The 22,613-nt window shown below is 54.6% G+C and overlaps 2 protein-coding genes across 3 annotated transcripts in view; both read left to right on the top strand.

Annotated features, from left to right (window-relative positions):
• Positions 1–20,625, top strand: part of LOC309345585 (uncharacterized protein) — a 92,285-nt gene extending 71,660 nt beyond the window's left edge. The window contains exons 6-7 of one of the 2 annotated variants that reach the window (XR_014158314.1): positions 19,833–20,216; positions 20,549–20,625. The gene's annotated coding sequence lies outside the window, so the exon portion shown is untranslated. Of the gene's footprint in view, positions 1–19,832 lie in introns of both variants that reach the window. The other variant, XR_014158315.1, reaches the window with a different exon arrangement.
• On the top strand, positions 12,375–18,745 carry LOC309345676 (uncharacterized protein). Its single transcript, XM_081868951.1, has 5 exons — positions 12,375–13,081; positions 13,705–13,786; positions 14,420–14,502; positions 14,818–14,944; positions 17,191–18,745. The coding sequence occupies exons 1-5, from the start codon at positions 12,668–12,670 to the stop codon at positions 18,600–18,602; spliced, it is 2,118 nt and encodes a 705-aa protein (XP_081725077.1). The 5' UTR covers positions 12,375–12,667; the 3' UTR covers positions 18,603–18,745.
• Positions 20,626–22,613: the final 1,988 nt, after the last annotated feature.

The raw sequence follows: 22,613 nt of genomic DNA, 5'->3' as shown, positions 1-22,613 counted from the left end.
CTGAGTGCCCATCAAAAATTACACACAGGAGAGAAGTCAGATCAGTGTTAGGAACGGGTCCAGAGGAGGGCAACCAAAATGGTCAAAGGCCTGGAAACGATGCCTTATGAAGAACGGCTAAGGGAGCTGGGCATGTTTAGCCTGGAGAAGAGGAGGTTAAGGGGTGATATGATAGCCATGTTCAAATATATAAAAGGATGTCACATAGAGGAGGGAGAAAGGTTGTTTTCTGCTGCTCCAGAGAAGCGGACATGGAGCAATGGTTCCAAACTACAAGAAAGAAGATTCCACCTAAACATTAGGAAGAACTTCCTGACAGTAAGAGCTGTTTGACAGTGGAATTTGCTGCCAAGGAGTGTGGTGGAGTCTCCTTCTTTGGAGGTCTTTAAGCAGAGGCTTGACAACCATATGTCAGGAGTGCTCTGATGGTGTTTCCTGCTTGGCAGGGGGTTGGACCCGATGGCCCTTGTGGTCTCTTCCAATTCTATGATTCTATGAATGTGGAAAGAGCTTCAGTCAAAAAGGAAATCTCATTTCATCAAAAAATACATACAGGGGAGGAATCATATCAGTGCCAAGTGTGTGATTGGAAGGAGTTATGAAAGTCTGGTCTCATTTTTAAAGCTCTTTTTTAAAAAATTGGAGCTTTTAGAAAGAGGTTTTCGATTGGGCATTGGGATGATGTACTGCCCCCCTGTTGTCCTACAACTAGACCCTGCCATACGACCCATCATGTTCAAGGCCCACCAGGTCCCGTTTGCCCTCAAAACCCCGCATTGATGAGGAATTAGACCGGCTCATGGAGCAAGGAGTGCTCTAGCCTAATGCCCCTTGGGAAACTCCAATCATCACACCTGTCAAGCCCAATGGCTCAGTCCACATCTGCGCAGACTACAAATGTACCATAAACAAGGCCCTTACGGCTCATGCATCCCCGGCGCCAATGGTCAGCCACATCCTTGCCACCCTGGCTGGGTCTAAGATTTTTGGCAAGCTGGCCCAGGCCTATCAGCAGTTGCCAGTGGATGAGGCCACTGCAGAGGCACAGACGACTGTAACGCACAGGGGCCCGTTCCATGTCAAGGGGCTGAAATTTGGCGTCCGCGTGGCCCAGGCATATTCCAAAATCCAATCGACTCTCTCCTCAAAGGAATTCCCGGCGTCACTCTCCTCTTCGATGATGTGTTGATCACCGGGGCCACGCGGGGGAGTTTGGGGGCACACTCTGCACCGTCCTGCGCTGTTTCCAGATGGCCAGCCTCAAGGTGAAGCAGGAAAAGTGTCTGCTAGGAGTTCAACAGGTGGTTTTTCTAGGATTTACGGTGGACGCAGACAGAGTCCACCTGACCGGGGACAAGGTGCGAACCATTTGCAACGCCCCTGCACCTAAGGGTAAGGTGGACCTCCAAGCCTTCTTGGGACTATTGAACTTTTACCATGCCTTCTTACCCCACAAGGCAGCAGTAGCGGAGCCCCTAGACAGACTGTTAGATAAGCGGGCCCAAGCAGTCAAAGATCTGCTCGTCTTGAACCCAGTCCTGGCGCACTTTGACGAGAGGTTGCCGGTGGTGCCCACAAGGGGTGCCTGTTACGGGGAAGCAGGGTGGTTGTTCCCCAGCCTCTGTGCCAAAAGGTCCTCACAGCCCTACATGAAACACACCCAGGGGTAGTGAGGCCCTTAAGCTATGTGTGGTGGCCAGGAATTGATGGGGAGATAGAGGCCTGGCTTAAATACTGCCAGACCTGAAAGGAGTCCTGCCCAGATCCCCCAAGGGCCCCCATCCAACCCTGGGAGTCCACCCGAGCACCTGCATGTGGACTTTGCCCCTTCCAGGGAAGGACATTCTTCGTAGTGGTGGACTCATACTCCAAATGGCTGGAGGTCGCCCAGGTACTGTCCACTTCCACGGCTGCGGTCATCCAAGTACTATGCAGGCTGTTCACAACCCACAGACTCCCTGACACCCTTGTCTCCGACAACGGAACAGCATTCACTTCACAGGAGTTCCAGACCTTCGCAACAGAAAATGCCATCCGCCATGCACAACCAGTGCTGTTCCACCGCGCCACCAATGGCCAAGCAGAGCGCATGGTGTGGACCACCAAGGACACCCTCCGCCGCATGACACAAGGGGACTGGGAGTATTGCCTAGCTGCATTTGTCCTAGCCCAGCATAGCACCCCCAGCACAATGATGGCTGGAACCCAGCGGAACTACTCATGGGCTGGCGCCTCATAACAAGACCGGACCGCCTTCACCCTAACAGGGCCCATGAGGAGGCAGCAGTGGGGGAAGGTAGGAACCCCCGGACCTTCCAGCCCCGCGACCCAGTGTACGCAAAGAACTTCAGGGAGGGCCTGGCATGGGTACCCACCACAGTCACCAGGGTGACTGGCCCCGTGTCATACGAGGTGCTAACGAAGGGGGGAAAGCTTGGCGCCACCACTGCGATCAACTGCTGCGATGATTCCTGGGGGGGAACTGCAAGGAGGGCTGGACAGAGGAATCCCAAGGGGATAGCAGAAGGGTGAGGCCCATAGAGCAGGAGGAGCGGGTAAGGGAGGCAGAACTAGGAAGTCCAGGAGTGACCGAGGCCGAGCAGCCACAGGAACCAGAACCACAACCGAGTGGACCACTGGTGTCCAAGCCAATGACCCCGTCACAGCCGGCAGCCCTGGAACAAGAGCCGGAACCAGGAACCCCTACTGAGAGACACCCAAGACCACAAGGCATACATAGGTGACCGGCATTTCTCAACGACTATGAATGCTACCCTTCTGGGCGCAAGGGGAACTTGAAGGGGGGGGGGGGGAATTATGTACAAAGCTTTGATCCGAGAACAAAAGGCAAGTAGGATCCTAGAACGCAACAACTGATTGGCTTGCAAAAGGAAAAGACCAATCAGGCTCCAGGAGGGAAGCAGAATCAGCCAATCAGATGGGACTAATTTTGTAAATAATCTATATAACAGCCTGAGCTTTGGGGTGCAATTAAATCACTGCTTTACAAGCTGCAATAAAGAGCATGAAGTCACTACAGGACTCCTGAGTAGATTTCAGAGAATCTAATGCACCTTTGGTTGGGATTGTCCAGCAAGGAGATTGGAGATGGTTGCCAGTCAAAGGGTAGTTTAAGATGCGGGGGGGGGGGAGAGCTCCTTGTGAAAGGGGGGGGCAGTTTTGGGAGACATTCCAGCCGTGGCATTGGCAGCCAGATGAGGAATCCTGGAAGGGGACACTCCAGGCTCATCTAGTCCACCCCCTGCAATTCAGGAACCCCGGTTCTTAGTCCCGCCAGCTCCCTTGAACTGGGCAACTCAGATGCCTGGAGCAGCGCCCCGTTGGAGAGCAGCCTTGGCTCGCCTCTGGAGCTGGCCGGACCTTTTGGCCGGCTGTTTCCATCCCCCCTGCCTTCTGCTGGCAGGCCCGGTTGGGAGTTGTAGTCCAAAGCCCATTGAGGGGGGCTGGTCCTGGAGGTGGTTTTCAAGTTGGAACGATGTTTTGACCCCTTGCCCAAAGGAGATGCCACCAAGTGTGTGTGTGTCGGGAGGGTGTCTTTTCAGTGCCGGGATACAAGGTGCTCTCTTGACCCGGGAGCCCCATCCCTCTCCCCCACCCCTAGAAAAGGGGCTTTTCCCCTCATCCTCTCCTTGCAGGACCCCCTATTCCTTCCTCTTGGCAACTCTCTCTCAAGGGACCCTGGAGCCAAACACTTGCAGAGTTTTCCTTCTCAAGCCAAGGGTGGGAAGGAAGACATTCTTGTTGCTCTTGAGATGGACAGAAATCTCTTCTCCTGATGCTTCACAACACAGGCCTGCTGCGATGGGTTTCCTTGTCCCCCTTGCCACTGAAAAAGTCCATTCAATGCCTCTTTGCCGATTGTTGGGTTGAATGACTTCTTTTAAGGGAAAGAGGCTACGCTGCATCTTGGAGACCCTGCGCTTCCTGCTGCTTTTTTCTCTTCTGGGTCTGAATAAAACTTAATCTGTGGACTAAGGTTCTTGCTTTTTGTGTGGTCTTTTCCTGCTGCTCTTTATTTCCTTGTCGGTGGCACTTCCATCCCCCTTTCTTCTCCAGGGGCTCCAGGTGCCCTATGCATGCTTCTCCCCCGCCGCCCCCCCCAGCCAGCCAGAGCGAGGGGCTCCTCCTCCGGGACACGGGTTCCCCCTTCCCACGCACACGCGCCCAGTCCCGGGTTCTGGGTCCGGCTTCTTCTCGGCCCAGCGGCCCCCGCACCCTCCCAGGCCCCCCCAGGCCCCCCTCTTGCTGGGACAGGGCTCATTGCCCCCCCAGACCCGCCCAGAGCCCCCCTCCTAGAGGCCCCTTCGCAGTCCCAGAGCCCTCCTCCGGGACACGGCTTCCCCCTTCCCACGCACACGCGCCCAGTCCCGGGTTCTGGGTCCGGCTTCTTCCCGGCCCAGCGGCCCCCGCACCCTCCCAGGCCCCCCCAGGCCCCCCTCTTGCTGGGACAGGGCTCATTGCCCCCCCAGACCCGCCCAGAGCCCCCCTCCTAGAGGCCCCTTCGCAGTCCCGGAGCCCTCCTCCGGGACACGGCTTCCCCCTTCCCACGCACACGCGCCCAGTCCCGGGTTCTGGGTCCGGCTTCTTCTCGGCCCAGCGGCCCCCGCACCCTCCCAGGCCCCCCAGGCCCCCCTCTTGCTGGGACAGGGCTCATTGCCCCCCCAGACCCGCCCAGAGCCCCCCTCCTAGAGGCCCCTTCGCAGTCCCGGAGCCCTCCTCCGGGACACGGCTTCCCCCTTCCCACGCACACGCGCCCAGTCCCGGGTTCTGGGTCCGGCTTCTTCCCGGCCCAGCGGCCCCCGCACCCTCCCAGGCCCCCCCAGGCCCCCCTCTTGCTGGGACAGGGCTCATTGCCCCCCCAGACCCGCCCAGAGCCCCCCTCCTAGAGGCCCCTTCGCAGTCCCGGAGCCCTCCTCCGGGACACGGCTTCCCCCTTCCCACGCACACGCGCCCAGTCCCGGGTTCTGGGTCCGGCTTCTTCCCGGCCCAGCGGCCCCCGCACCCTCCCAGGCTGGGACAGGGCTCATTGCCCCCCCAGACCCGCCCAGAGCCCCCCTCCTAGAGGCCCCTTCGCAGTCCCGGAGCCCTCCTCCGGGACACGGCTTCCCCCTTCCCACGCACACGCGCCCAGTCCCGGGTTCTGGGTCCGGCTTCTTCTCGGCCCAGCGGCCCCCGCACCCTCCCAGGCCCCCCCAGGCCCCCCTCTTGCTGGGACAGGGCTCATTGCCCCCCCAGACCCGCCCAGAGCCCCCCTCCTAGAGGCCCCTTCGCAGTCCCGGAGCCCCAGGCAGAGCGAGGGGCTCCTCCTCCGGGACACGGGTTCCCCCTTCCCACGCACACGCGCCCAGTCCCGGGTTCTGGGTCCGGCTTCTTCCCGGCCCAGCGGCCCCCGCACCCTCCCAGGCTGGGACAGGGCTCATTGCCCCCCCAGACCCGCCCAGAGCCCCCCTCCTAGAGGCCCCTTCGCAGTCCCGGAGCCCTCCTCCGGGACACGGCTTCCCCCTTCCCACGCACACGCGCCCAGTCCCGGGTTCTGGGTCCGGCTTCTTCCCGGCCCAGCGGCCCCCGCACCCTCCCAGGCCCCCCTCTTGCTGGGACAGGGCTCATTGCCCCCCCAGACCCGCCCAGAGCCCCCCTCCTAGAGGCCCCTTCGCAGTCCCGGAGCCCCAGGCAGAGCGAGGGGCTCCTCCTCCGGGACACGGCTTCCCCCTTCCCACGCACACGCGCCCAGTCCCGGGTTCTGGGTCCGGCTTCTTCTCGGCCCAGCGGCCCCCGCACCCTCCCAGGCCCCCCCAGGCCCCCCTCTTGCTGGGACAGGGCTCATTGCCCCCCCAGACCCGCCCAGAGCCCCCCTCCTAGAGGCCCCTTCGCAGTCCCGGAGCCCCAGGCAGAGCGAGGGGCTCCTCCTCCGGGACACGGGTTCCCCCTTCCCACGCACACGCGCCCAGTCCCGGGTTTTGGGTCCGGCTTCTTCCCGGCCCAGCGGCCCCCGCACCCTCCCAGGCTGGGACAGGGCTCATTGCCCCCCCAGACCCGCCCAGAGCCCCCCTCCTAGCGGCCCCTTCGCAGTCCCGGAGCCCCAGGCAGAGCGAGGGGCTCCTCCTCCGGGACACGGCTTCCCCCTTCCCACGCACACGCGCCCAGTCCCGGGTTCTGGGTCCGGCTTCTTCTCGGCCCAGCGGCCCCCGCACCCTCCCAGGCCCCCCCAGGCCCCCCTCTTGCTGGGACAGGGCTCATTGCCCTCCCAGACCCGCCCAGAGCCCCCCTCCTAGAGGCCCCTTCGCAGTCCCGGAGCCCTCCTCCGGGACACGGCTTCCCCCTTCCCACGCACACGCGCCCAGTCCCGGGTTCTGGGTCCGGCTTCTTCCCGGCCCAGCGGCCCCCGCACCCTCCCAGGCCCCCCCTCTTGCTGGGACAGGGCTCATTGCCCCCCCAGACCCGCCCAGAGCCCCCCTCCTAGAGGCCCCTTCGCAGTCCCGGAGCCCCAGGCAGAGCGAGGGGCTCCTCCTCCGGGACACGGCTTCCCCCTTCCCACGCACACGCGCCCAGTCCCGGGTTCTGGGTCCGGCTTCTTCCCGGCCCAGCGGCCCCCGCACCCTCCCAGGCCCCCCCAGGCCCCCCTCTTGCTGGGACAGGGCTCATTGCCCCCCCAGACCCGCCCAGAGCCCCCCTCCTAGAGGCCCCTTCGCAGTCCCGGAGCCCCAGGCAGAGCGAGGGGCTCCTCCTCCGGGACACGGGTTCCCCCTTCCCACGCACACGCGCCCAGTCCCGGGTTCTGGGTCCGGCTTCTTCCCGGCCCAGCGGCCCCCGCACCCTCCCAGGCTGGGACAGGGCTCATTGCCCCCCCAGACCCGCCCAGAGCCCCCCTCCTAGAGGCCCCTTCGCAGTCCCGGAGCCCTCCTCCGGGACACGGCTTCCCCCTTCCCACGCACACGCGCCCAGTCCCGGGTTCTGGGTCCGGCTTCTTCCCGGCCCAGCGGCCCCCGCACCCTCCCAGGCCCCCCTCTTGCTGGGACAGGGCTCATTGCCCCCCCAGACCCGCCCAGAGCCCCCCTCCTAGAGGCCCCTTCGCAGTCCCGGAGCCCCAGGCAGAGCGAGGGGCTCCTCCTCCGGGACACGGCTTCCCCCTTCCCACGCACACGCGCCCAGTCCCGGGTTCTGGGTCCGGCTTCTTCTCGGCCCAGCGGCCCCCGCACCCTCCCAGGCCCCCCCAGGCCCCCCTCTTGCTGGGACAGGGCTCATTGCCCCCCCAGACCCGCCCAGAGCCCCCCTCCTAGAGGCCCCTTCGCAGTCCCGGAGCCCCAGGCAGAGCGAGGGGCTCCTCCTCCGGGACACGGGTTCCCCCTTCCCACGCACACGCGCCCAGTCCCGGGTTTTGGGTCCGGCTTCTTCCCGGCCCAGCGGCCCCCGCACCCTCCCAGGCTGGGACAGGGCTCATTGCCCCCCCAGACCCGCCCAGAGCCCCCCTCCTAGCGGCCCCTTCGCAGTCCCGGAGCCCCAGGCAGAGCGAGGGGCTCCTCCTCCGGGACACGGCTTCCCCCTTCCCACGCACACGCGCCCAGTCCCGGGTTCTGGGTCCGGCTTCTTCTCGGCCCAGCGGCCCCCGCACCCTCCCAGGCCCCCCCAGGCCCCCCTCTTGCTGGGACAGGGCTCATTGCCCCCCCAGACCCGCCCAGAGCCCCCCTCCTAGAGGCCCCTTCGCAGTCCCAGAGCCCTCCTCCGGGACACGGCTTCCCCCTTCCCACGCACACGCGCCCAGTCCCGGGTTCTGGGTCCGGCTTCTTCCCGGCCCAGCGGCCCCCGCACCCTCCCAGGCCCCCCCAGGCCCCCCTCTTGCTGGGACAGGGCTCATTGCCCCCCCAGACCCGCCCAGAGCCCCCCTCCTAGAGGCCCCTTCGCAGTCCCGGAGCCCTCCTCCGGGACACGGCTTCCCCCTTCCCACGCACACGCGCCCAGTCCCGGGTTCTGGGTCCGGCTTCTTCTCGGCCCAGCGGCCCCCGCACCCTCCCAGGCCCCCCCAGGCCCCCCTCTTGCTGGGACAGGGCTCATTGCCCCCCCAGACCCGCCCAGAGCCCCCCCCCAGAGGCCCCTTCGCAGTCCCGGAGCCCCAGGCAGAGAGAGGGGCTCCTCCTCCGGGACACGGCTTCCCCCTTCCCACGCACACGCGCCCAGTCCCGGCTTCTGGGTCCGGCTTCTTCCCGGCCCAGCGGCCCCCGCACCCTCCCAGGCCCCCCCTCTTGCTGGGACAGGGCTCATTGCCCCCCCAGACCCGCCCAGAGCCCCCCTCCTAGAGGCCCCTTCGCAGTCCCGGAGCCCTCCTCCGGGACACGGCTTCCCCCTTCCCACGCACACGCGCCCAGTCCCGGGTTCTGGGTCCGGCTTCTTCCCGGCCCAGCGGCCCCCGCACCCTCCCAGGCTGGGACAGGGCTCATTGCCCCCCCAGACCCGCCCAGAGCCCCCCTCCTAGAGGCCCCTTCGCAGTCCCGGAGCCCTCCTCCGGGACACGGCTTCCCCCTTCCCACGCACACGCGCCCAGTCCCGGGTTCTGGGTCCGGCTTCTTCCCGGCCCAGCGGCCCCCGCACCCTCCCAGGCCCCCCCAGGCCCCCCTCTTGCTGGGACAGGGCTCATTGCCCCCCCAGACCCGCCCAGAGCCCCCCTCCTAGAGGCCCCTTCGCAGTCCCGGAGCCCTCCTCCGGGACACGGCTTCCCCCTTCCCACGCACACGCGCCCAGTCCCGGGTTCTGGGTCCGGCTTCTTCCCGGCCCAGCGGCCCCCGCACCCTCCCAGGCCCCCCCAGGCCCCCCTCTTGCTGGGACAGGGCTCATTGCCCCCCCAGACCCGCCCAGAGCCCCCCTCCTAGAGGCCCCTTCGCAGTCCCGGAGCCCTCCTCCGGGACACGGCTTCCCCCTTCCCACGCACACGCGCCCCGGCCCCAGGGCGGCCCCTTCCCCTCCGAGGGAGCAGCTCTGCGCCTGCGCGACGCGGGAGAGAGAAGGGTTAAGGGGCGCCGAGCTGGCTTCCTAGAGAGGACAGGGAGGAAGGCGGGCCGCTGCTCCTCCCCCTCCCCCTCCCCCCCTGACGTCCCTTCCGGCCTGGCCCTCGCCTGCCTGCCTGCCTGCCTGCCTGCCGGGCTCGGGTGGGGCTCCTCTCGGGGGAAGCCTGCGGAACTCCCCGCCCCGCGACGCGGAGGTAAACTCCGGGCTCCTGGGGTTTCCTCTTCCTCCTCCTGCCCAGGACCCGGCTCGGCTCGGCCCGGGAGGGGGTGGGGGTGGGGTGGGGGGACCTCCAGGCATGGGCTCTTTCAGGCTCCGGGGGGGGGCAGCTGGGCGGGGTCTCCGAGGGTCTCTCGGCCTCCTGCACAAACTCTCTGGCTTGGCCGGGGGGGGGCTCTCTCTCTTCTATTGCCCCTTCTTTGCCTTTCTTCCCATGGATCTTGTTCCTGTTGGAAAGGAGACAGACGAAAGGGGGCAGCCAAGTCATCTCCCTAAGCGCACAGACAGAAAGGAGATTCGCGTCCTGCTTCTCTTTCCTTGGCATCTTGCAAGAACCCTCAGTTTAACTTGGCATTTTCCCTGCCATAAAAAAGGAGGTCAATATTTTGGCATCTCCCATCTTGACACATATGCTTTAAGTTCAGCACAAAACTATTTTGAAACAACATAAATTGGTATTTGTCACAGGAACACACAAATATTTTGTTTTCAGTTTGAAACCTTGTTTCCTCCACCAAAACCTTCTGGTCTTCTCCTATCGTATTCTTTGATAACCTTTTCCTTTTCTGGTGATTAACTTTAAAGCCTGCTAACATACCAGATGCAACACAGATGGAGCCTGTGTGTGTGTGTGTGTGTGTGTGTGTGTGTTGTTTCTTCTTGTTTTTTGAATAACTTTTTATTGGGTTTTATAAAGAAGGATCATAGGAATAATAAAGAATAGAATTAAATAAAGCAACTCTTCTCATGCCATTTCTATATCACAAAAGCAGCATAACAAATTTGCGACATCAGGTTGATTGTCAGCGGTCAGCGTATGACTTTTGGGTTAATGAATTGGTTTGAAGGCGACCAAAAATAAAGGGGAAACAGAACTGAGTGAGCAGAGAACATTCCACATGGCAAAGCCCTTGCGGTTCTGCTTCGAGGAAGGGTGAGTCATGGGCCTTTCTCCTCTCCCATTGCCAACTCAACAATATAAAGTGTTGGTCTGTTGATGAACTTCGGCCCAGAAATGAACTGGCAACCAATGCAGGTCTTTCAAACAGGAATGACAGGTATGCCAAAGGATTTTCGTGGGTCTTCAGTGAGGAGGGGTAGATGCCACCTGTCAGGCTTCAGGGAATCCCATTCCTCTCCCAGGGGCCAGACAAGAAGGAGACAACAAGAAGAGTTCCTGCCCAGTCCTTTATTCAATATTTACAGAGAGAGACTTTGAACAGCCCCTCTCCATTGCAGTAATGGCATTGTTCTGAGTAAAGTCCCACCCCTCCGTCTCTCCTCTTCTACGTCATCCCTGCGTCGGCTGATCTGTGCTTTCCGCCTCTGAGCTTCCTGTTCTCCTACTCTCAATGCACGCTGGATCCTGGGAGAAGGAGGGTCGGGAATGCTTTCTGAAGACACGGAGTCTGCCAGGTGTCTCTCCCCTGGTGCTGCTGCTGCTGCTTCCTCCTGCTGCTCTCCCAATATTTCCCAGCTTCTCCCCTCTGCAGCCTCTGAACTATTTTTTTTTTCTCGCATAATTTTTATTGTTTTTTAAATCATAACAAACAAGAAAATAAAACAGTTTACACCTTGTTGTCACAGATTTCTTTCTATAAGACTTCCTTCAGCTTCCCCTGAAATCATCCATACCCTAATTTAACAAATTCACACAAATCCTAGCTTATATTGACATTATTTTCTCTTTCCTTCTTTTTCTCTTTAGACAATATTCCAACCTTTTCACAGAGCTTTTTTAAACCCAACTAGCGTTATCTGACCTTCACTTATATTTTCCAGATATTCCACAAATTTCCCCCAATCCTCAATGAACCTTTGGTCTTTTAAATATCTAATTTTCCCCGTCAATCTGTCCATCTCCGCGTATTCTAGTAGTTTTGCTCTCCATTCCTCAAGCGTCGGTATGTTCTGTTGTTTCCAATTTTGAGCCAATAGGACCCTTGCAGCCGTTGTTGCATATTGGAAGAATTTACTGTCATTGTTCTTTATATCACTTCCTGCTAGGCCTAACAGAAAAGCCTCCGGCTTTTTCCCAAAGTTATATCTTAATATACTTTTCATTTCATTATATACACTTTCCCAAAAGCCTTTGACCTTTCTGCAGTCCCACCACATATGGAAGAAGGATCCCTCTTTTTCCCTGCATTTCCAGCATTTATTGCAAGTTTTATATATTTTTGCTAATTTTGCAGGTGTTATATACCAACGGTAAAACATCTTCATGAGGTTCTCTTTTAACGTTATGCAAGCTGTAAATTTAAGGTTTTTTTTCCAGAGTTTCTCCCATTCTTCGTAATATATATTATGGGCGATGTCCCTTGCCCAATGAATCATCACAGACTTCACTTCCTCATCTATCAGGTTATACTCTAATAGCATATTATACGTTTTAGAAAGAATTTTGTAATCATTGTTTATTATTTCAGTCTGGAATTTAGATTCTTTATCCGCGTATCCTCTCTCTTTAACGTCTTGTCTAAACATTTCGTTTATTTGGAAATAGTGTAACCAGTCATAGACTTTTCCTTTAACCTGGTCATATGGTTTCAGTTTCCATGTCCCCCCTACTTTTGTTAACAATTGTTCATAAGTTATCCAATCACCTCTCATGTTTACTTTTTTCACGCTCATAACTTCCAATGGGGATAGCCAGTGTGGTACTTTAGGTTCCAGTAAAAATCTATTCCTCTCCCAAACTTCCAATAGAGGGCCTTTAAAAATATGTGTTGCGAAACCCTTGTCTGCAGCCTCTGAACTATGACCTTCTGCAAACCACAGTTGTAAATCTATACTGTCCTCCTCTTCTCGGGAAGGTTCAGGAGGAGGGAAGGGGGTCTCCAGCATTCCTCTTGGGTCCAGTCCCGGACCCCACCTGGAGCCTGTTGGAGAAAAGGTGGGATAGAAATGCCATTAGTAAAAGAGGGAACCCAGTTGAGAACCCAACCGCTGCATTTGGGGCCAGTTTCCGAGGCGTCTTCCAGGGAAGTTCCACCCAGAGGGCGTTGCAACCTTCCCCTCGGATTCAGAGCAGGAAGTCCCATGGCCACATCCTATCTGTGCCAAAGGGATGGTGTCTGGAGCTAGACATGGGCCCTGCTGCTCACCAAGCCACCCAAGCAGATATGGCTGGGTTGGGGTGAAGCTCTGGACTATGAAGTGGGGTTGGGAGGGACCCCCACTGTTGCCCTGGCTCCAAATTACACTTCATACAAATGACTCACTTGTCATTCACAGTTATGACTTCTTCCTCCTCCTCCTCTCCCTACACTTGCTCAGGGAACATTCTTCTTCTCTTGGCTGTGCTTTGATATTATAATAGAAGAATGTGTTTGATTCATAGGATTTGCTGGAGCTTGCATTAGGACACACAGAACTTGGCAGAGGACCAAGCAGCTCCTTCCAATCTCTTGGAGACTTCCGGAGAGCCCAGATGGATGAGCAAGACTCAGCTGGCCCTGAAGCAGGAAGAGGCCACGCCCTGGAAACTGGGAGCAGTGGGGAATTCTGGGGATACTCAGTGCAGGAGAACCCAGGTGAGGAGGACACCCCTTGTTCAGAGGTGCAGAGCCAGCAGCTCAGGCAGTTCTGCTATCAGAAGGCCAAAGGACCCCGAGAGGTTTGCAACCAACTCTACCACCTTTGCCATCAGTGGCTGAAGCCAGAAAGGCACACGAAAGCTCAGATGCTGGACCTGGTGATCTTGGAGCAGTTCCTGGCTGTCCTTCCTCTGGATATGGAGAACTGGGTGAGGGAATGCGGAGCAGAGACCAGTTCCCAGGCGGTGGCCCTGGCCGAAGGTTTCCTCCTGAGTCAGGCAGAGGAGAGGAAGCAGGCAGAGCAGCAGGTGAGAGAGACTTTCCTCTGGATACTCCCCAGGGGCTCCAAAGAGGAGGGAGAGTATCCCCAAATCATGTCCTAATGGCCCATTCCTTTTTTGGAAAGCATCTAGGAACAGATATTTTTATTATTTATGACACCCATGTGGCTGGGTGCCTTCCAGCACATATAAAAGCATAAGAAGACATCAGATGTCTTCTAAAAGTTATGCATTTTCTTATCTCCTTCTCACCTGATGGGAGGGCATTCCCCAGGGTGGGTGCCACTGTGGAGAAGGTCTTCTGCCTGGTTCCCTGTAACTTCACTTATCACAGGGAGGGAATCAGCAGAAGACCCTCGGAACTGGACCTCAGTTCATGGAGACGCTCCTTTGGGTATAGTGGGCCTTTGAGGCCGTTTAGGGCTTTAAGGTTCATCACCAACACTTTGAATTGTGCTGGGAAACGTTCTGGGAGCCAGTGAAGATCCTTGAGGACCAATGTTTCGTGGTCCTGGCAGCCAACCCCAGACACCAGCCTAGCAGAAGCAGGAAGCCGCTTTCACCTCTGTCCCCCGAAAGCGCTTGCCTCTGCCATTCCTTTTCTAACCCTTCTCCCCATTCTCTGTTTTGAATCCTTGCTGCTGTTTCAGAGGAAGGATCTTTTGGCACAAATGGGTCTTGATTCTTCAGAGGCAGAGAAGACTCCGTTGGACGCCAGAGTGAGGCCTCTGGGTAAGGAGGAAGGAGTGTTTTCTCTCCCGTTTTGTCACATACTCTTGGTTTTGAAACTAATCTGTGAGTTCTTTGCATCTTTTGGGGGAAGACACCTGGAGCCCAGAGCTCGGGGGGGGGGGGAGATGTATTTTTGCACAACTATTATATGAAATGGGTACAAATGTACAAATGTACTCAGCTGGGAAGACTTTTACTGCAGCTGGTTCAAATCCACAGTTTATTATCTCTTCCAGCAATGCCTGTACATTAGTCCAAATTGAGCTCTAATGGACAGGAAAACCTCTGCTTCTTAATGGCAGCAAAGGAGGGTTTTCGGCAGGCGAAGGGCTTTTGCACTCAGCACCTCCCTGCCTCCCGCAATCCATGCCGGAGCCGGAGCCAGATACCGAGACAAACTGGGAGTGAACCCCATTCCCCCCTGTCCCTGGGGGCAACTTGCAAGGAGAATTACCCTCAGTCATCCTTGTTTTTCCTTTGCCAACGATCTCCCGCTGCCTCCATTAAAGCAGAGCGGAACCGGAAGCTAGCAGGGGAGACTTGGACGAAGCCCCACCTGTACTTAGAGATGCACTGTTTCACCTCGGAGAGAAGCAGGCGCTCACGGTTTCCACTTACCTTGGTCTCTCCCAGGTGACGGAATGATGCCACCAAGACCTGCTCCTCCATCTTTTCATGGTGGTGGAGGGGAGGCAGCAGCTGTGGACCCAGATCAGGTAGGGGGAAGGAGCCTTGTGGGGAAGGACTGCTTGGATGCAGAGGAATGGTGGGAGGAGCCAGAGAAGAGGGAGGCGACTGGGAGGAGGAGGAGGTGGAGGAGGAGGAGGAGGAGGAGGTGTCTGAAGCTGGAGAGGGAAGAGGGCTGAGGGAGCAGAGGGAGTCTGGGGCAGAGAGCAGCCCAGACTCCGAGGCAGAAGCTGCAGCAGGAGAGAGGAGGGATGAGGAAGGCAGAGAGGGGTCTGGCCGCTGTAGAAAACAACAGAGCCAAGTGAATGCTCTCTAAGAGGACAGCCTTTTTCCTTTTCGGTTAGGGTCCAGTGTGCTTTGAAGATGTGGCTGTCCATTTCACAGACGAGGAGTGGGCGTTGCTGGATCCTGACCAGAGAGCTCTGCATCAGGAGGTCATGGAGGAGAATCGTGGGATCTTGGACTCTCTCGGTAAGGCTCCCTATTGGATCATCCTATCTGTTTTGTAATGCAAGACATCTCTCTATGTGACGAACCTCTGATATTTTGATGGGGCTCAACAGCGCCACCCACAGCACCTGGGATGTTAACACTCCGACAGCAAACCTCGGAGGGATGGCTATTGATTGTTTTCCCTGTGAATATTCTTCCTCCAGTTCTGTCGTTTAAAACCACGATCAGGCTGTCTGAACTGCCCAGGCCTTCTTAAATGTAGGATTCAGAGTGATTTGAGGTGTTGAAGTAGCTTCAGTCAAGTTTCCTGCTTTTGTTCTTGCTTCTGTCTCTCTCTGGTTGACCAAAGAGTCGCTTGACATTGGAGATGGCACAGATTCCACGACTGAACCAAACAAACTCCATCCCAAAACAGAGCCAGGCTTTTTGAATCTCAGGCAGTGAACCCTGTAGTAACAATAATGATAATTTTATTATTTTTACCCTGCCCATCTGACTGTGTGGCCCAGCCAACAAATAGAAAAACATAATAAAACATGTGTATACATATTTTAATAATAAAATATAATAAAACATAATAAAACATGTGTATACAAACATAATAAAACATGTGTATCTGAAGAAGTGTGCATGCACACGAAAGCTCATACCTAGAACTAACTCAGTTGGTCTTTAAGGTGCTACTGGAAGGAATTTTTTTATTTTGTTTTGACCATGGCAGACCAACACGGCTACCTATCTATAATAAAACATCAAACATTAAAAACTTCCCAATACAGAGGTGCCTTCAGAAGTCCTCTAAATGTTGCATCGTTATTTCCTTGACATCTGATGGGGTGGGGCGTTCCACAGGGTGGGTTCCCCTACCGAGAAGGCCCCCTGCCTCTTCACCTGTAATTTCTCCATGTCATGTAACATTTAAGTAAGGAAACTTGAATAATAATACTAATGCTGATATGACAAGTTTCTGCTGTGGGTCGAGACATCTGTGATGTCGAGAATTTAAGAAAACAACCAAATTGGGGACAGGAGGTGGGCAGGTGTGGGGGACTCCCTGGTCCTGAATAGGGTAACTGTGCCCCTGAAGGACCAGGTGCGCAGCCTGGGAGTCATTCTGGACTCACAGCTGTCCATGGAGATACAGGTCAATTTGGTGTCCAGGGCAGCTGTCTACCAGCTCCATCTGGTACGCAGGATGAGACCCTCCCTGCCCGCAGACTGTCTCACCAGAGTGGTGCATGTTCTAGTTATCTCCCGCTTGGAGTATTGCAATGTGCTCTATGTGGGGCTTCCTTTGAAGGTGACCTGGAAACTACCAACTAATCCAGAATGCGGCAGCTAGACTGGTGACTGGGAGTGGCCACTGACACCACATAACACCGGTCCTGAAAGACCTACTTTGGCTCCCAGTACGTTTCCGAGCACAATTCAAAGTTTTGGTGCTGACTTTTAAAGCCCTAAACGGCCTTGGTCCAGTATCCCTGAAGGAGCATCTCTACCTCCACCTCCATCGTTCTACCCAGACACTGAGGTCCAGCTCCGAGGGTCTTCTGGCAGTTCCCAACCTGCAAGAAGTGAGGTTACAGGGAACCAGGCAGAGGGCCTTCTCGGTGGTGGCACCTGCCCTGTGGAACACCCTCCCAGCAGATGTCAAAGAGAACAACTACCAGACTTTTAGACGACATCTGAAGCAGCCCTGTTTAGGGAAGCTTTTAATATGTGAAGGCCTATTATATTTTAATATTTTGTTGGAACCCACCCAGAGTGACTGGGAAAACCCAACCAGATGGGTGGGGTATAAATAATATTTTTTTATTAATTATTTGCATATAGAATATATTTTAATTTTGAATAGGGAACTTTCCTTCATTGGCTACCATTTAAATAATAATAAAAGCACACTTTATTTATGAATATAGTACAGGTCCATATTTAAGTTTGAACAAAATGATGTTACCAAGTCAAGCTGTACAGTTATCTTTTAAAATCGTATGAGAGGAAACATCCAATATTCAACTTGATTTGTATATGAAACTACACATTTTTACAGAACAAAGGAACATTATCTTTAAGCAGAGGCTTGACAACCATATGTCAGGAGTGCTCTGATGGTGTTTCCTGCTTGGCAGGGGGTTGGACTCGATGGCCCTTGTGGTCTCTTCCAACTCTATGATTCTATGATTAGAAAACATTAATGAGCATTGCTGCATAATTTGGGGCTGCACTTCTTCCCAAGGCTCTACTATAATTCTTGTTTGTTTCAGGTGGTGATGAATTGGAAATGAAGAACAAGGGAGACCACAACAAAATTCACACAGTGGAGGAGCCATATCAGGAATCAGACTGTGGAGAGGGCTTCAGTCAGAGCTCCCATTCCACTTCCCATCAAAGAAATCCCCTTGAGAAGAAACCCTATCAGTGCTTGGAATGTGGAAAGAGCTTCACCAGGAAAGAAAGTTTCACTTCCCATCAAAGGATTCATACAGGGGAGAAACCTTATCAGTGCTTGGAATGTGGAAAGAGCTTTAGTCAGGGCTCCCATCTCATTGCCCATCAAAGAATTCATACAGGGGAGAAACCCTATCAGTGCTTGGAATGTGGAAAGAGCTTCAGTCGAAAGGACAGTTTCACTTGCCACCAAAGAATTCATACAGGGGAGAAACCCTATCAATGCTTGGAATGTGGAAAGAGCTTCACCTGGAAAATAAGTTTCATTTCCCATAAAAGAATTCATACAGGAGAAAAACCCTATCAGTGCTTGGAATGTGGAAAGAGCTTCAGTCGAAAGGACAATTTCACTTCCCATCAAAAAATCCATACAGGGGAGAAACCCTATCAATGCTTGGAATGTGGAAAGAGCTTCACCAGGAAAGAAAGTTTCACTGTCCATCAAAGAATTCATACAGGTGAGAAACCTTATCATTGCCTGGAATGTGGAAAGAGCTTCAGTCACAGCTACCATCTCACTTCTCATCGTAGACTTCATACAGGGGAGAAACCTTATCAGTGTGCAGAATGTGGAAAGAGCTTCGTTCGAAAGGACAGTTTCACTTCCCATCAAAGAATTCATACAGGGGAGAAACCTTATCATTGCTTGGAATGTGGAAAGAGCTTCAGTGAAAGCTCCAGTCTCACTGCCCATCAAAAAATTCATACAGGGGATAAACCCTATCAGTGCTTGGAATGTGGAAAGAGCTTCACTTGGAAAAAGTGTTTCACTTCCCATCAAAGAATTCATACAGGGGAGAAACCATATCAGTGCTTGGAGTGTGGAAAGAGCTTCAGGAATTGCTCAGACTGCAATTCTCATCAAAGAATTCATACAAGGGGGAAACCTTATCAGTGCTTGGAGTGTGGAAAGAGCTTCAGCTGGAAACAGAGTTTCGCTTCGCATAAAAAAATCCATACAGGGGAGAAACCATATCAGTGTGTGGAATGTGGAAAGGGATTCATTAATAATGCGAAACTCACTTCCCATCAAAGAATTCATACAGGGGAGAAACCCTATCATTGTCTGGAATGTGGAAAGAGCTTCACCTGGAAAATAAGCTTCACTTCCCATCAAAGAATTCATACAGGGGAAAACCCCTATCAGTGTCTGGAATGTGGAAAGAGCTTCACCAGGAAAGAAAGTCTCACAGCCCATCACAAAATCCATACAGGGGAGAAACCCTAACAGTGTGTGGAATGTGGAAAAAGCTTCAGTCAAAGCAACAATCTCATTTCCCATCAGAGAATTCACACAGGGTAGAAACCATTTTAGTGCCAAGAGTGTGATCGGAGGGATTTATGAAACTCTGGTCTCATTTTTAAAGAAGAGAAGAGAAGAGTTTGGATTTGATATCCCACTTTATCACTACCTGAAGGAGTCTCAAAGCGGCTTACAATCTCCTTTCCCTTCCTCCCCCACAACAAACACTCTGTGAGGTGAGTGGGGCTGAGAGACTTCAGAGAAGTGGGACTGGCCCAAGGTCACCCAGCAGCTGCAGGTGGAGGAGCGGAGACATGAACCCTGTTCACCATATTATGAGTCTACCGCTCTTAACCACTACACCACACTGGCTTTTAAAGTTCTTTAAAAAACAATTGGAGCTCTTAAAAGGACTTAGAGCTCACTGAAAAAGCCAAAATAGGACAGGTTTGGACAAGTTTGTTTCTCTTTGAAGGAAAATATTTCTTCTACTCTGAGCCCCTTAAAGAGAATTGGATTCCTGCAAGACAACCACTCTTATCTGGACAACTATATTGCTATGTCCTCTTGGACACATTCTTTCTTTTATCCTTTTTATGATTCCTCTCTTAAAGTAATTATTTGGTTTATTTGTTTAATTCGAATCTTAATTTGAGAAATTAAATTTTATGTTGAACAGCTTATGTGTGTTGGGTATCAGGCTGGAAGGAAGAGGGAGGGCTGGAAAAATGCAGGAAACAGGATCTCTTAGGAAAGAGTTATTCCGTGACCTTGACAAACTGATAAGGTGCCGCTGGAAAATAGGCTGCTTTGAGAACAAGGGAGAGGAAGATTTTAAATATGGCAGTTGAAAAACAGTTAGCACCGGGCCTGAGTAGAAGATCTTCACAGCAAGACCCAGGGGACAGGTCCCCATCTGAATTGGTGGAACTTTTGCTGACTTAAAAAAGACCTGACTAAAAAGATGAAGGAAAATTTGGAGAAGCTATTAGCCCGAATTGATAGAAATAGTGAAATGGTGACAAATTGGACCACTAAAGTAGAGACACTGAGAAAGGAAACAGAAGCACTTGATGTCTCCCTGAAAGGAAGGGAAGAGATGTCTGAAAAGCTGGAAAAGGAGACCAAAAAATCAGAACAGGAGACGCTTAGGATTGATGTGGACGGTTTGGGTGGGAGATAAGAGGCAATTGCTTTGGCGGTTCTTGAGATGAGACAGAAGCCCAGCCTCTGAGACGGAGAGGAGGGAGGAGAGCAGGATTTTAGCAAAGGTTTGAGCGGAGTGGCTGGGAGTGGAAGAGGAATTCATGGAGGAGGCGCCACCCTCCTCACAGCCGGGGGTGGTGGTTTTTTGGCAGATAACCAATGTGAATAAATCCCCCCAGTGCCACCCCCTGGCCGGTCTTCCTGTCTCCCTCTCCCTGTGCCCCCACCCTGCCCCAATCAAAGTCCCAGCCAGCAGCTGCCCCCCAGGCCTTCCTCCGCCCATCTTGGGGCCTCAAGGCATGCGGGCAGAATTGGGTGGGGGCCAGGCTGGGCTCAGGGGTCTGCTTTCCTCTCCTTGCACTGGGAAGCTTGTCTACTAACTAATGAAGGAGCGTCTCCACCTCCATCATTCTACCTGGACGCTGAGGTCCAGCACCGAGGTTCCCAAACTGCAAGAAGCCAAGTTACAGGGAACCAGGCAGAGGGCCTTCTCGGTAGTGGCGCCTTCCCTGTGGAACGCCCTCCCATCAGATGTCAAAGAGAACAACAACTACCAGACTTTTAGAAGACATCTGAAGGCAGCCCTGTTTAGGGAAGCTTTTAATGTTAGATGCATTACTGTTATTTTAATATTTTGTTGGAAGCCGCCCAGAGTGTCTGGGGAAGCCCAGCCAGATGGGCAGGGTATAAATAATTTATTATTGTTATTATTATAATGGATAAAGGGTTGTTTGGAAGACTAAGCCATCTCTACCTCCCCCCCCCCCCGCCAATTTTAAAATAAAGCCTATTTAAGAACTGGGCACAAGGAGGAAACAGAATCTAATGCATTTTCGGTTGGGAGTGTCGAGCAAGGAGATTGGAGATGGTTGCCAGTCCAAGTGTCACAGTCCAGTTCATGGGCGATCAAAGTCCCGGCTGGGGACGTCGGGACCGGGGGCAAGATGGCAGGGTGGGAGCAGGAACGGGAGTCCAGGAATCAGGAAGCCAAGGGTCCGAGGATGAAGAAGCAAGGAGTCAAGGAGTCAAACGCAGCAAGGCAGTGAACGTGTTGCTGTGGCAAAGAGCCGAGGGGAAAATGCTGACCTTCTACCCATTCCCGGCTCTTGCCACCAGGTGCAGTGACTTACCAAGTGGTCTCACCTGTGAGGCCACACCTTGCCTCTCCAGAACAAACTTAGGAAGGCCCCAGTCCTGCAGAGTCCTATTCGTCACAGGGCCCGGCTCCTGCAGGCACACCTGACAAAGGGTAGTTTAAGACACAAGGGGGGGAGAGAGAGCTCCTTGTGAAAGGGGGGGGGCAGTTTTGGGAGACATTCCAGCCGTGGCATTGGGAGCCAGATGAGGAATCCTGGAAGGGGACACTCCAGGCTCATCTAGTCCACCCCCTGCAATTCATGATCCCCGGTTCTTAGTCCCGCCAGCTCCCTTGAACTGGGCAACTCAGATGCCTGGAGCAGCGCCCCGTTGGAGAGCAGCCTTGGCTCGCCTCTGGAGCTGGCCGGACCTTTTGGCCGGCTGTTTCCATCCCCCCTGCCTTCTGCTGGCAGGCCCGGTTGGGAGTTGTAGTCCAAAGCCCATTGAGGGGGGCTGGTTCTGGGGGGCCGGCTGAAGCCATTGTGCTGTGCCCCCCGGCCTGGCAGGGCCTCCTGGGCCAGCCCCCCTCCCCCAATATTGGGCTTGTGTGTTTCTGTGGCTCTTCTGAGTCTGAGATCGTCAGGTTGAAGGGACCCCAAGGGTCATCTAGTCCCACCCCCTGCAATGCAGAAAGTGCAGCTAAAATGTTCCCTTGTGAGGTCTGGACTAGGGGGTGTTTCAGGTGGTTTTCAAGTTGGAACTAACTTTTGGCACAAAGTTGGGGGGGGGCTCTTTTCAGTGCCGGGATACAAGGTGCTCTCCTGACCCGGGAGCCCCATCCCTCTCCCCCACCCCTAGAAAAGGGGCTTTTCCCCTCATCCTCTCCTTGCAGGACCCCCTATTCCTTCCTCTTGGCAACTCTCTCTCAAGGGACCCTGGAGCCAAACACTTGCAGAGTTTTCCTTCTCAAGCCAAGGGTGGGAAGGAAGACATTCTTCTTGCTCTTGAGATGGACAGAAATCTCTTCTCCTAATGCTTCACAACACAGGCCTGCTGCGATGGGCTCCCCCCCCCCCGCCCCTAAAAAAAATCCATTTAGCTGCCTCTTTGCCGATTGTTATGTTTAATTACTTTTTTTTAAGGTAAAGATGTTACGCTGCATCTTTGAGACCCTGCACTTACTGCTGCTTTTTTCTATTCTGGATTTGAATAAAAATTAATCTGTGGACTAACTTTATTGCTTTTTGAGTGGTCTTTTCCTGCTGCTTGATATACAACGGACTCTTATTTATTTCGTTGTTCATGGCTTATATGCTCATGGAACATTTGATATTTATTGCTGAAATATAGACACAAAACAACATATGCTAAAACATAAGAAGTGCTGTGGTCAGATCACTTCCAGGTGCAACTAGACTAGAGGGCATTGCGTAGAAGCCCCCGAAGATGCGCCTGAATTTTGGGGTGTTTGGCACCTGCAAACCTATAACAATGTCACCAGGGGGGGAATAAAAGGCTTCCTGGGAAAACCCCCTTGGCTGCTCCTGTGCTGCTTCCAAGGCGACTTCACCAAGAACATACATTTATGGCTGAAAGACAGACCCAAAGCAGCAGATGGGACAACACAGAATGGCCCCCCCAGCCATGTCTGGCAATGTCTCCCCCCTCCAGCCCCCCCCCCGGGACCCCCTCTTGCTGGGACAGGGCTCTCTG

This window comes from Podarcis erhardii, assembly GCF_964252035.2.
Source record: "Podarcis erhardii genome assembly, chromosome: 7".
Classification (NCBI taxonomy): Eukaryota; Metazoa; Chordata; class Lepidosauria; order Squamata; family Lacertidae; genus Podarcis; species Podarcis erhardii.
The sequence above is the reverse complement of the archived record's forward strand: the minus strand, read 5'-3'. Positions and strand labels throughout refer to the sequence as shown.